General features: G+C 40.1%; 1 protein-coding gene across 2 annotated transcripts in view; it reads left to right on the forward strand.

The window, feature by feature from the left end:
• The window catches only part of LOC139213152 (rho GTPase-activating protein 7), a 103,073-nt gene that overhangs the window by 60,520 nt on the left and 27,339 nt on the right, over positions 1-15,214 (forward strand). The window contains exon 1 of one of the 2 annotated variants that reach the window (XM_070843789.1): positions 3,189-3,359. The exons of the other annotated variant lie outside the window; for it this stretch is intronic. Coding sequence (XP_070699890.1) covers positions 3,347-3,359 — 13 coding nt within the window. The 5' untranslated portion in view covers positions 3,189-3,346. Of the gene's footprint in view, positions 1-3,188; positions 3,360-15,214 lie in introns of those variants that run through there. 2 annotated transcript variants of the gene reach the window in all.

Here is a 15,214-nt window from a genome sequence, read left to right on the forward strand (position 1 = left end):
AGTGACTGTTTTGTTACTAGATTCGATGGTTAAATATTGACTTTGGGCTGAAGTTTAATGCTGTATTGTTCGTACAATAGATTTCAAACACACGCACACACACACACAGATGAAGCGATAGATCTTGTAGAGTGCGTGCTGCAGTGTTCAGAAGAAGGGACGCAGTTCAGGAGAGCAGGCCGCTTCCTGTCCTGCTGGATCGGAAATACCAGCCCCGAAGCCTCCTAGGCTGGATTCACTACATGCGCACACACACACACACGCACACACACATTCACAAGCACATTAAGTAAACATGTACACACCCCAGAGCACACACGCAAGCAGCAGTGAATATGCAGAGAGGCTAAGTTTGTGAGAGTAAACACACAACATATCACATCCTCAGATATTAGCTGCCTCCTTCAAACATTAAAACACACACACACAAACACATATGCAAAGGACACCCAGATCTACATACACCATATCGCACATAAACACTGCACACACACACACACACACACAGAAACTCCCATCCGCTGGGAGTATTGTTGGATTCTTCCTCCTCTGACGCCCGTGAGGCTCTTGCTTGGGAAAAGGAAACGCAGTCTTGTGTAACCTTTATACACAGCAGAGAGAGAGAGAGAGTCTTTTTGTTAGCAGAGCCAGAGGTCAGGCCCTGAGCTCTGCTTTAATCCTGATTTCTACAGTCAACATCTTGTCAGCTCCAGAGACTGAAGGCCTTTCCCCTGTGTGACTTTGGGATGAGGGCTTAACTGCTAGCAAATGAATAAATACATGAATAAACTGAAGTGGAATAAAATAGGACAGAAAGCAAATGTCACTGGTAGCAAGTTATTTAATGGTTGTGAAGTTCTTCTCAAAAAGTTAGATATTCTTTCAGCTTTGTTAGAAGAAATAGACTGTCACTCAAATGAGCACCTCTTATTGCTGTATCCATGCTCTCTGAACCACTTTAATGCAGTTGTCTTACACAACTTTTATTTTTCTCATTTTACTGATTAAATCATTAATTTAACCCAGAAAATCTTGGCAGTACTTTTTTTTTCAGCTCTGAGTCATCTGCTGGTTTTCCTTTCAGGCTGCACTCAGCCCCAAAAATCTTCATTATTAAGGTCTTTTGGTTTTGCAGCGTACAATTTCACAGTTTTTTCCCTCATCAGGATTGTTTCCAGCAATATAACATGTTAATTAGCTTTGGAAGTGATGGTAGGTGGATGTGGTGACTTTTGGACAGACCCAGGCTAACTGTTTCTCCCCATTTCCAGTCTTTGTGCTAAGCTAAGCTGAGCTAAGCTAACTGGTTACTGGTTACAGCTTCATATTCAATGGACGGACGTGAGAGTGGTATAAATCGTCTCATCTAACCCGATGCCAGAATGCAAATAGGCGAATTTCTCAAAATGTGGAACTTAATTGCTTTGTGTCAATGTTTCGATGCTTCATTTCTACACTTTACTTGCCAATATTTTTTACCTGCTGTTGTCTCTAAGAGGTCTCTTCTTCAAAGATCTCGGGTGTTTCTCTGTTTTAAAGTCAAAGTAGCGCTACATTTTCCTCTGCGGGCCCTCTCCCTCCTCAGAGCGCTATCAGCCGGGGAGGTCCGCCTCCGTAATGTCCCAAACATTTCCATGAATCAAAGATGTTGTAAAATTGCTGAGTAAATGTAAAGGAGGCAATAGAACTGATTGAGGGGGAATCTGTTGCATGGTCTGTTCAGAACAGCTGCTGCCGCTGTTGGGATGAAGTTAGGTTGTTCACTCATAGATATATGACGACATAATTAATCAGTTAGAGTTGGAGCATTTTGTTTGGTTGCACAGGCCAAAATGTTACCCCATTAGTCATGTTTTCATAACACATGTTGTTCTTCTTCCTTGATGATATAATGGTTTTCTGACTGGGAAAAAAAGAGCACCACCAACAGCTTATCTTGATGAAGGGTTAACTCCTAATAATCACATTACTGCAATAGATGGAAACAAGCAATTTTCTCAAAATTTGGTTACAATTTGCAAAACATTTGGATGGAAATCTGGCTGTTTTTGCTTTAAATGGCAGTGGGACGTGGGAAAAGCCTGAATAGATATTTGATTCTAGTGTTGTTGATGCATTGTAAAGGCCACTGAAATGCTGCCAAAAATGTTGCCTCGATTCTCTCTCTTTCTTCCCTTCCTCCTCTCACTCTGTGCCTCTCGACAAACTTAGAAAAAGTCGATTAGTTGTTTACATACTCCCACTTTCTCCTCCTCCACTTGTGAATTAATGTGGTGAATTACGCAGACAGTTCTCCTTTCCTCTCTTCTCTTCTCCTCTGAGGGAGTTATTCACATTTAAAATCCCATAATCAAACACCTATGCGTTTAAATGGAAAGCCATTACCGCTAATGGTATACCTTGGATTGAGCCAAGATGAAACCTTGAAGAACTACAGACAATTAGGGCGCGGCAAGGACTTTATCCTCCCCGTGTTGAGTCATTCACCCAGTCGGATAGCCATCTTTCATTTTGGCTGAAGTGGCTCTTTTTCAAAGCCCCCCCGCCTCCCAGCATTTATGAGAAGGTCAGAGATCGGAGTCGGCCGAAAGTATTCTGTCTCAAAAAGGAGAAAATCTTGTAATTTCCTCACACCTTTTTCTTTGTAATTTCATCGTCTAAAGATTGTGATGCAGGGCCCGAGCGCAGGAGGATATTGATTTGTATCATGAGTTTCACTACGGACCTCATTTGAGGCAAAGTGGAGCTTTTGACTCCCCGAATGACTCGTATTAAATGATAGTATTTTAAGAGGAAGAAATAAAAATTGCCAGCCTGAAATCCAACTCCCACCCTGTGGAAATCTGTGGTCACTCCTGTACCAAGTGGGCAGCCAGCTCACTCTGGCATCCATCATTTCCTTCCCGGGAGGGTCAACAACAGTCAACTTTTACAGATTTTATCTCCCAAATTTGCCTGCCTTCTCCATGACTTCTTCCACATCTCAGCAATTCAAGGTAATTGCACTCTTCTCAGGCAGCCGCTCATGTGTCTGAAGTGTTTCCCTTGGGTTATTTTTAGGATCCCTCCCCCTCCCTCCCCCTGGTGTTCAGATGGTCCAGCCCGGGCCAGAGGAAGGGGAGTGGTAGGGGAAAGGGGAAATCTTCAACAATGACTTCATTAACATGATGCCCAACATGACCAGCACAACTGGACTTAACAGCTCCGTTACAGCTCTGGATATATGACTTTTTCTCTTTGGATTTAATTCTTTAAACATCTCTCTGTCTGATTCTACATCAGTTCTCGAGGATAAAATGTAGGTCTGCTAGAGTTCCCTCCATCCAAGACTTGACACTACAGAAGCATGTTGATCACAAGTGAGTATGTTGTGTTGTGTTACATGACAGGCAGGGTGATAATGAGAATCTGAGCCTCTCACTTCTGCCTGTTTTCTTTTTGTTGACAATTGACAACTGGTGCTTGATGACATTCATTAAGGAGATGATTGGTTAATTAGCTAAACGAGTGGCATTTAATGAGGACCCGATAGAGCCTTGATTAGATAGAATATGACTCCTGGGCTACTTATAAAAGTCTCTCCTGGTAGTTTTGAATGAAATGAAAATGGGTTCAAATGATGAGGTGCACCAGAGGCTGGAGAGATGCTCAGCCACTAGGTTTCAACAGATTTGTGTGTACATATCAGCACTTTTAATCACTAGGGTTGTTCTTGATTCATGAGGCAGAAAAGGAATTTGAAGCACTCCAGTATCGACTGAGACTTCTTTGTTGTTTATAGGCCGTGGGCCTAGAAACATCACGAGCAAAGTTTTGAACTCTGGTCGAATAAAAGCTTTTTCTCTGGAGGGAAGAGCGTAGGAATCACTCTGAATGTGTGTGGGCTACTTTTAAAATGCACTCTGTTGGAGAGAAACTGATCACCTGCTAAAGGAAACCAAACTTTTGTCTGTGTAGGATGCACTCCTGTATGAAAATCATATGTTAATTATTCAACAAAGGTAGCTTTATTCTGAAATCTGTGACCTGCAGATGTGGTTTTAGTTTTGTGTTTTGGATTTCAACAGTAACGTGAGGATCCAACCTTTGCACTCCCATTTTATAACATGTATTAGTGATTGTTATATATACATGTATTGTTACTTAAACATGTTATTGAGTGTCAGTGAACGTGTGAAGGGGTAAGGCTGCAATCATATTTTACTATAATAAGAATAATAAGAATGTGAATGTTATGACTTCATTTTTCAGATGTATTAGTAACAGACTAAACAAGTCATAGGTGACCAAAACCAATGTTTACTCATCTATTTGGCAATTTAGGGACACATGTTGTCCAAATTACATTTCACAAAATGTCGGTCTTGAAGATTTCAAAACATTTTTTATTTGGTTATTCTCACATTATCCACATATGAGAAATCAAACATTATGAAACTTTAGCCACACCAACAATAGACTCATTAACTGACAGAAACTGAATACATTTTTTATTTTGATCTTTGAGTTGGTCGGACAAAACAAGTACAGTAATTTGAATAAGGCGCCTTAGACCTTAAATCTTTTCATTATTTCTTGACATTTTATATTTTCCAAACAATTTTCAGCATCATACCACAAGTTATTTTAACCTTGCATGAGCCAAGGCACAAACCAAGGATGCTGATGTTAAAGACAGATTCCTCGACTCTTACTTTACACCACACTGCATATACATCACACTACTTTCTGCACCAACACAGAGCTTTGATGTTGTTTTTTTTTACATCAGTTTACTATAAATGGCATCATGTTTCCCCAGTCCCAGTTTGTGACTGTCACGTATTTATATTTAAGTCACATAGGTAAGCACCTGTTTCTTTGAAAAATATATACCTGGAGATGTTGGAAAAACTGAGCAATGCATACCATCTGAAGGTTTTTCCAGAATCCTCGAAGACTTTCTAACCATCTGTTTTTGGCCTTTAACAGGGCGTACTGTACATGTAGCCAGTACTGTAAATACTGCTCTCCTTGCTCTCAGCACTAGAAAAATATTTATTTGTATGAAAATAAAAAGTGATAATAAGTAAAATCAATGCAGACAACTTTTTTAAAAAGACATACGTCATTTAATGCTGCTTTTATTCCACCGTCATATTAACAAGAATATACAATGTGCGATTATACTTTCAAAATAAAACTTGCTGATTAGGTTCAGGATGAGTGATGAGATTATGGTTTGCGTTAAAATAAGCACGCGAGTTACAGTAGTGAAGTTATGTTACGTACATGACATAAGTTACATCAATGAAAACAACTCAACATTGACTTTTGGTTTCACATAGGAAATAAACCCCAGTCTCATGTTTGATAGCCGTGTCTTACCCCTCCGACCAACCCCCCAACACAACCTCCATCTCCTTCTCCTCCTCCGTCCAGGACCCATGCATACTTTGTAGCAACAAGTTTTCTCTATAACATTATGTGTAAAATGATGCACCATCTTGAACTGACCGCACTGACAGCATGAACTGACCCGTGAAAAGTAAAAGATACGTAATGATAACAAGCAAAATGACTGAAGACACTGGTGTGCTGTTTATGAGCTGGAACAGTGGTCCATATACATGCTGTGTTTCTGGATTGTGTTTTGTTTTTTGTTTACCTTTTACCTACAATCTTCCTTGTGTACTGAGTGATGCCGTACACTCTCCAGAATGCCTTTCAGATTCCTCCACAGAACTGGTACTCGACCTTGTTGCGTTGCGTAGTAAGAACGAGGCAGTCGAGTTAAGTCAAGATAAAGGCAGAGTTTGTTCTTGTGGAAATGAGGCCTCTGTGCTTTGTCTGAAGTGACTGGTGAACATTAGAGTACCATGGAGGCTTTAGTAAGAAACCACAAACTGATGCTCACTGTGATGTTTTTGATTTTAAAATGTTTTGTGTGCAAACTTCTCTGAAGTTGTTGGAAATATCTCAATGTGCATATGTGAGGGAACAGAGAAAGCAAGTCTAGGAAAAAAAAACATAAAACAGATGCTATTAATAAATAATTGCGTATCAATTGACTTTTTTCTTCAAAGTCTTATCTTTGTAATGTCTTAAAATTATGTTGTTAATACCATAGACTCACTGAGGGCTGTGCAGGACTTTGTTTCACCCCAACACTTAATGAGCTTCTGTGCTGTAGAGCCATTTCTACATGTGGCTCATTAACTATCAAAACATCAAACACCTACAGGGACAAACCAAAGTTTTAGATTTATTGTGGAGGTGAGAAAATATGCAATCCAGACTATCTGTGGTTTCTTTATTCAGTGATTAACATCTGATTAAAAACCTCTCTGTTGATTCTTACTCATTTGTGTTCATTATGGCTACTCGGGGAATTCTAAGGTTTGGAAAAGGGCCCAGTCAGAGCTCTTAAAATGTCACAACAGGAAAAATACGTTTTGTTTCTGTATGAATTAATCTTGGCTTCACCAAACTACCCATCCACAGCAAAATCTCTGTCAACTCATGAGCTAGTATCTACTTTCATGTATTAGCAGGTTTGGGTTCCATTGGCTAGTTTCCAGATTCATTAAGATCCAAACAAACTTCTTTTCTGAATCTTTTATCTGGTCTTTCAGCATAGGACAATGGGCAAAATATTCAGGTAGCAGGCCTCTGATCTTTAGCTAATGCTGCTAATGCTAACTTTAGGTCCATAAATTAGTCAAAGGAAAATGAACCTCTTGGCTAGTTGAACTTTTAAGCATAGTCTTATTATATATCAGTATTTTATATAAAATGACCACCGAAATAACCCAACATTAAGTGGTGGCGTTGGCATGTTATACGTTAAAATGACATGCCAGCACAGGAAACAAAAACCAAACTCGACCTGGACATATTTTAACTTACATTGCATATGTAAATGAACTTAATAACTAACATACATACATACATAAACCTACTCACATAGTGTACATACAGTACAAGTAATTCTTTAACACTATCTTTAAACCGCAGTGACTCAAAGTGAGCGAACTACAACTCAACCAAATTATCAAAATCCTGTCAACTCATATTACACGTAGATGTAGGGAAAACTTGATTATGGCCTGTTTTACTCATCAGGGTAATTGGGAAGTCACTTCAGTTGGATAATAGTGGAATTTTAACATTTTCAGACATCTCCTAGTCGTCCAGTCCAGTGAAAGTCAAGCACACTGTCAACTCAAGAAAGTGTTGATGTCTCAGCAATTATGTAATTATTATATAGCATCTGCTGTGTAGCCTGAATAAAATGATGCCAATAACAAGTAGTAAAAGGCCGGCCCAAGTTTGCCTCTAGTATAACTTTGGCATTGTCCCACTGACAACGCCTAAATTCAAGCAAATGACTTATTTAGCCTCCCCAGGCCACAGTAAGTGTAGTTAATTTGTGTGCTGCCTCTTAGACTATGTCATTCACTCCTGATGAGTTTAAGTATTGCTGTCATGTTCTCTGTTCAGGGTACACATTGTATGTGCTTTGTAAGACATGTCGTTTCACAAAATTGTAGGAGGCCAGAATGATTTAGCGCACAAAGCAGAACTGATTAGGGAGCGGGTCAACATTTTCAAAAAGCTCTTATCAATTAGTACTGCAGGTGAAAACAACTTTTTGGCAGGTTAAATTCTTGGCACGTAAACTTAAGAGTTAATTTTGGATGGAAAACACAACAGTTGAAGTGCTCCAAGATTAAAGCAAATCAAAAATGCAAGAAACATATCTCCTCTCCATGTAGTTTAGTTTGAATTGGCTTGGTGACAGCTGGTTTTCTGCCCGGCAGCACCCTGATGGGCTGTGTCATATTTGTTTCTGCGAAATTCCCCTGTGGTTCCTCCAATTTGCTTCATGGTAACCTGAGAGTATTTATCCGAACCTAGTAAAGCCATCTTTCCACTGGCATGAGGGCTCAGGACACACAGTGTTGTTAGCAACGGAGGGCAACAACATGCAGGAATGATTATACTGTACCTACGTATGAGCTAATGCAGCTACACCTGCCAGCTGAGACTGAGCCAGTTCATACTGTGTGCGTGTGTGTGTGTGTGTGTGTGTGTGTGTGTGTGTGTGTGTGTGTGTGTGCCCAGCCTCTTTTCAAGTGAGGGAAATTTCCTGTTTAATAACCAACTTGCCTAAACCTTAAATTTCACAAAATGTAGGATAGCTTGGGTATTTGTAAACCTGGGTCCTATTCTGTTTATACTTTTGATTCAAAATGACAAGTGGGCACAAAGCTGTAGATGGATTACCACATGGGCAAAGTGGGCATGTGCCCAGGGCTGTAGACTAGAGCCCTCAGGATTCTTTTAGCTGGGTGGAAGCAGCACCCAGTAGACCCAGTTGATATAGGAGAAAACCAATTTCTAATGTAAATATAATTATATGTGTGTACAGATGTTTTGCAAAATAGTCAATTAAATCACTTCCTACAAATGTCATAACACAAATGTCAAGGGTGGCTGGTTGTCAGTGTTTTCTGTTCTTGTATTTATTTAACATATTTTCTAGTTACTTGTTGCACTTTAATGTAAAGCACATTCAATTTACCTGTAATAGAATTTTCTCTATGAATAAAATCGCCTTCCCTCGCTGCAGATCAAGAGAAGCAGTCTTACAATGACAGAACAAGCACTCATTCCTCTGATGCATCTCTGATTTGTACCAGGCTGTCCCCCTTTAGAGGAGTTTAAGACTGATGCTTTCTGTCAGCAGCTGTGAGAGAGAATCTTACTTACTTACAAATTTCAAGGAGACTCATGAACAACCTATGGACACTGAAAATGAGCATAAGGTGGACTTAACAAACTTCACTTAAAATTAATTGCATTTGTCTGCCAATTCAGCCAAAGCATGATTTGATTTGGCATAAAATTACCCACTAATTCACAAGACAAAAAGCAAAGATTCAAGAAAAGAAATGTGTTTTTTCAGCTTTCGGTTAACTTCTCTGCATGACAAACAGGTAAAATTGGTGCGTCCGGTCTAGACTGTTATCACTTCATCTCTTGGAGTTGGAGGAATGAAATCTGACTTGGATGCTGATGCTTCACAGCAGCTGTAGCTCTCTTGAGTCCATCATATTTCCCCCCTTTGACTTCGCAGTGACAATAGGCAGACGTCAGGATCAACGTCATAGCGGCCATTAAGACTTTTTCCATATTAACTGTGGGATTTCTCTCACTGGCTGACTACTCCTGGTTTATTCTGGTCTGTCAGACTCACTTGACTTCATCTGCTATTTTGCAAAATTTCCATTTTTCAGTGTAGTTTGTGCCGTCTGATTCTCAGAAGTCAATATTGTGAGGTCTCTTTTGGTATTAAGCTGACTTCTAGAGTGTATTTCTTGTTGCTGGATTAATTGTATTTGAGTCCAGGCTTAATTTTAAGTCTTAAAATGCTTGAAATCTTAGCACTTCTGTTTTTGTCTTTAAAGATGAAATGGCAGCATTAGCTGGTTTTTTTTTGTGTATTGAGCGATTTCTCCCAAAGCTCTTCAGATTTGGGGTTTTAAGTCAATGCTCATGTGCATGTTCAGTCAACTCTCCCTTCAACACACAAGTTACCTTTTAAAATTTAGATTTTAAAGAAAAAAATAATTGAAAATGTTGCCACGGTTTGTAAAACAGTTCCTATTGGTTAAAGTGAGAATCAATCAATCAATCAATCAATCTTTATTTATATAGCGAAGTGGCTAATGTTGCTGTTACCTGAGATCTATTCTGTAAATGTGTATAATGACCATTTGTGGAAGTAAATTGTCTCTATCAACACTTAACGGAGTTTAACCTGTTTAACCTGTTCACAAAACAGTCTGTGAGGTCACAGACTGTTTTGGTTGACAAGCATCAAATCTGGAAAAAATGAAATTTGACTGACTTTCAAAAGTAGAACTAAAAATCAGTTCACGCCTTCATAACAAACAGTGACCCTGAGTTCATTGCATCTTCTAGTAAAGACAGGAAGTTGAATCCTACTCAGGAAACCTCCTCACTGTTAAACTTATAGACACACGGACGTGTCCTGAATGAGCCACTGATGATGAACAAACACAAACATCATTCTGTGATATTTTGTCTGCTGTCTGGATTTAAAGGATTTGAGCTTTATTCCTCCTGCTGCCGTTGCGTATCTGTTCACTTTTTCCTAGAACTTAACTTTATACATTCAATCTGTGTGCTTCTGCTGTAATCACTGCAGGCTGCTGCGGATAGGAGGGTCAGTTAAGTGCCTGGAATTAATGCAGTCCATTGTAATGGCTGAGAAACATTCAGCCAGGAGGTTAATACGTTTTTGTTCCCTTTTGACAAGCGTAAGACATCTTTTCTTTGCTGCTTTAAACTTGTTGTAATTCTTAATGTGATTACTTCCCCTCTTGGGTAATTAATAATGGGTTGGGGTCGACTATGTGCACTCAAAGTTCAATAACATGTCACATCTGAATTTTCCCAAATAACTTCCTGACTTGTCCGGTATCCACTTCTCGTAAGACGTTCATGGAAGTATTTTGAGGTAATTTACATTCATCCCAATGAAAATGTGGGATCTTTAGGATTTGGGATCTATCTTAATATAAATGAATAATGCAAACAGTAATAACTGACCTTGTTTGCAGCTGGAGATGTCTTGTAAATAGTTTTACAGATGTGTCTTTTATACTGTAAATGCTTTCTGGGCTGGAGGGTTTTTTTAGTAGCAGTACTGGGACTGACCAGTCGGTGAACCGCCAACCAGAGCTTTCTCTACCAGCTGGGAAATGCTCAGGTTTATGATGATGGGCTGATTCCCATCAATAAGTTCTTTTTGAAACATGTGCTGTTTGCTGTTCAGCAAATATTATTTGCACAGCTCCCACCTAAGCTAATTATCTAAATCTTCACACAAAAATTGACCATCTGTGATTTTAAATAAGTTTGTCCACACAGATTCAGGTTTATACAGTGAGATCATTTACATAATGAATGACTTAAGTTATAACTTTAAGCAAATCTCCAAACCAAGTTTCCTCTGAATAATCAAAATGAATTCTGCCAGCCACTTTATTACAGGACATCACTCAAGGATCCATCACTAAAATTGCCCAGAAAGAAGGGATATATTTAATAGCCTTTTTTTAACTCAAAATCAACAGTATTCTTAAGTTATTTCTTATAAAAATGAGTCTAACAAAGTTAGTTTTGTGTGCACCTTTAACACTTGTCATTATCTTTGAGGCTGGGGCAGATGTTTTCAGGTCCTGCTTCATCAGAAAGGATTCATCCCTCTGGCACTTCGTGACCACAAACATTTTAAACTTCCCTTTGTCTGAGCTGACTAGACTGATAGGGGAATACCATCAGAGGAACAGCGAATTGTAAGAGGGAATTGTTGTTTGTCGTTTTGACAGGTGACATACCTCTGATCTTCAGCCACACCTCTCAAGCCATGTGAGACGCTCTCAAGCATCTCCCCGAGCTGCAAGCGGTCACTGCACTTTATCCCCCACCAGCTAGAGTGTGAAGGTGTTTAGTGAGGCGTTAGTGGTGCGCGAGCCCTCAAACATCAGTTAGATATTGAACTTTTGAAGGAATGGGGGTCTTCAGAAATATGGCCATGTGTGTGACACGAGAGGAGGAACCTGAGCTTGTTTGGTTTTGGTCTTTGGTTAGACACAGACAGTCAGATAGCAGACATGTCCGGCAGGTCAGGCCAGTAACACCCCAAATTTGCCTCATCTAATCTTGATATGAATCTGAAGACGTAACTGGACGTCGCATTGTCATTTATTGTAGCGTAGTTTTGATGCTTAGACGAGGCATAACATGTTTTTACACTGCTTGTCAGCTTCTCTCCTGTAGATCCAGACTTTCTTATTATGCTGAATCCTCTTCTGCACACAGAGCAACAACTAACCCACTGTCAGCCTGTGAAGGCAAGAAGGAAAAACACTGTGTGCAAGCACTGACAGCTGCCGATTCTACAGTGGCATCTACAGCGTCTGAGCATGATGCGTTATTAATAATAGGTTGAATAAAACATAAGTAAATGCTAATCAGCCCGTACATGTTAAGCCTATGCTGTTATTTTTTCAGCTGAGCTTGCTGAGGTTTAAATGTCCTTGATCATGTGGATCACACATCCTGCTGTAATGTTATTTACCTGGAAGTGTAAGATTTAAAAGAGGATGTGACACCTGGTATTTTCTCTAAACATCAATATGCGTGAATTAGATTAGATTAGCTAAACTAAGATAAGCTAACAGGCTGTAGCCTTGTATTTACCATACAGAGATGAGAATGGTATCAATCTCCTCATCTAATTCTCACAAGAAAAGCTAACATGCAGTTCCCAAAATTTCGAACTACTCCTTTAAAGCCAGAGGCAACTGTATTATGAGACTGGCAGGTTCATCAAGGTTGTCAGACACATGTGAAAAAACATTTTAATTAGATAATAATGGCTGAAAGGGTGGGATGACAAAGACAATCACATACAGTATACATTGTGTTTAACACAGCATGAAGCACAGATGCAGGTAATGACTGTTGCTAATTGCTAATCCTTGATTTATAATGATAAATGATCTTGAGGATAATGGTAGGACAGAGGTGGAGAAGTATCCAGATCTTTTTTTTTTTGATTAAAAGTGTAAAGCGCTGTCTTGCAACTTAAAGTCCTGCATTCAAAATCTTACTGAATAAAAGCACAAAAGTATCAGCATCAAAAATAACAGTAACAAAAGAAAAAGTACTCATTTTGCAGATTGGCCCAAGTATAAAGTAGCTCAAAATGGAAATACTCAAGTACAGTACAAGTACCTCATAGCTGTGTATAGTTGTGTCCCACCAGTGCAGTTAGACTTTTCAATATTCCTTGATAGGAACAGAATATGTCAAAACTCGACTTTGAATCTGTGTTGACTATGTAACATTTCCGTTTTACACACTTAGCTGTCTTTATCTTTTGAGGTAATTTGTAATGATTGCCCTGATAGAAACACTTAAAAACCTAAATAGCCCTAATTTCTGGCGAGCAGTCATTCTGTTAGTCCATATTTGGTGCCTAGACAAGCATAAACACTCCAACACAAACGGTCCACTGAGCACGTAACCCCACCATCCCCAGTTCCTCTCAGCATCCAGCCACACACGCTGTCCAGCTTCCTGGCGCTGGCAGGGCAGAGCCGCCCTAATCACACATCCAAATCTCTTATCAGAGCCCCGTGGGACCCAATCACAACTTCCTCAGAGACGGAGTCATTTGGAAAGGGAAGAGGGCATTGGCTGCCGTGGTCGTACTGAAATGGAAGCCCAGCAGATACGATCACTTATGTAGTCGCTGAGCCGAGTAGAGAGGGGTTTGGTCACCGACTTTGACAGCCACATCCAAAGCATAAAGTTTATTATTGTTTCTGGCAGGTGTGGAATGTTTTCTTCCTCTCTGGACTAATTCAGTTGGTAATAAGGTCAAATATGTATTAGGGTAATTCCTAAGTGACTTACTTAATACCCTCTTGTTTTTCTCGGAGAACAAGCCTTTGTTTTTCCACTTGTCACGGAAATAATTTATGCTCACCAGAGACCGAGCTCCATGTTCAGACTGAGTGCATACCATATTGTTGTATTGGGGGTTTGACTCTCTAACTAATCGCTACTGACGCATCTGATGTCAGTCACTGGTGACACTGAAGGCCCAAACGCTCTGAAAGTGTCTGACACGCGCGCTTTGAAGCACACATATTGTTTTAAACTGCCAAATGTGCATCAAACCGCCTGGACACCCCTACTCTGGCCTTGTTTCAATCAGGACCCAGTAGTCACTGATCAAAGCAATGCATTCTGTACTATATTCTATACACTGTGGCTTTATTCACTTATCCTGTGCACCACTTCATTCATTTAGTTGGCCTGCTGACTGTACACTGGTACCATTAACCACTTAACCGCTGTGTTATCACATGTCAGACACTAAAAATAAACATAGCTAGATTAGCATGGCAGACCTTCTGAGCTTATTGACATCTACTGGTCATACAACTTGACTTGACTAAAACTAATAGCAATTAATTTACACAGCACATAGTTATAATAAGCTGTGTTTTATGAGACTTTCACCTACCTGGAAGAAAGAATATAAGATGAAATCAGACGGCTGATCCCCATGTCAAAATGTGTCCACTCCTCTCCTGGACCCAGACACCTCCACAGGGTGTTATCACTGTTATACCCCAGTAATGGTATAACGGAGGCTGTGTTAAGTCTGAAGCCCAAACTGTGCCCCGCTCACAAGTGAGTCAACACACACAACTTTGGATCTTTTTACCTCTTTTCTCACCTGTTTGGTATCATTTGTAATTAGAATTGGAATAATTGTAACCATTCAAACACCTTGTAGCATGTAAAGACTGGAAGAAAACCCCAAACCTTTGCTGTCCACAACGCCCTCACGGTGTATTGGCTTTGAATGGTTTACTCAAGGACTTTAAGATAATTCTAATGATAATAATGCCCATTCATTTACCCCCACTAAGATTTTCCCTGCAGGCTATGGGCTGTAACCTCAAACTTTTTCAACAGATGCTCAGGCACCGTATTAGACCTACTTAAAGTGGAAAAACTGGTTCAAATGACCAGAGCTTTTAACTGGGGAACCTCAAGGTTGCGAAATGACAGGCTGTATTAGTCAGCATTGGGGACGGATTGGGGCGGCGCTCGGAGTGATGTTAGCGGTGTCAAAGAGGTGTGGGGCCTCGCTAAGTTCAGGGCTCTAACTCTGGTAGATCCACATATCCCTGGATTTACAGATCCCCTCGTTGATATATGAGAGCGCCGCTCGGCAAGCACACTTGATCCCTTTTCTATCTCAAATGTCGCATCTTCATCCTGATGCTAGAAAATGGGCTCTGCACTCACATGCTTAACCATCAGGACACATGAAGGGTCAGGATACACATACTCATGGTAATTCCTTTGTGTTTTACCATTAAGTCCTTCAGTCAGTTCGCTGCTGTCTGCTTTTCTGTCCTGCCCTTCTGTCGTTTTGATGATTTCCATATCCGCTAAATTTCCCACCAGTGTTTACATATCTGGGCCATCTGCTTTGTGTCGCGCTGCTCTCCTGACCCCCAGGGCGACTGAGGAAGCAGCGAGACCACATCATAAGCCAAGTTTCCATCCTGCTGTCAAGTGAATTTTAGGCAAACTTTTGAAAAGTCACAAA

This window comes from Pempheris klunzingeri, chromosome 14 (assembly GCF_042242105.1).
Source record: "Pempheris klunzingeri isolate RE-2024b chromosome 14, fPemKlu1.hap1, whole genome shotgun sequence".
Lineage (NCBI taxonomy): Eukaryota > Metazoa > Chordata > Actinopteri > Acropomatiformes > Pempheridae > Pempheris > Pempheris klunzingeri.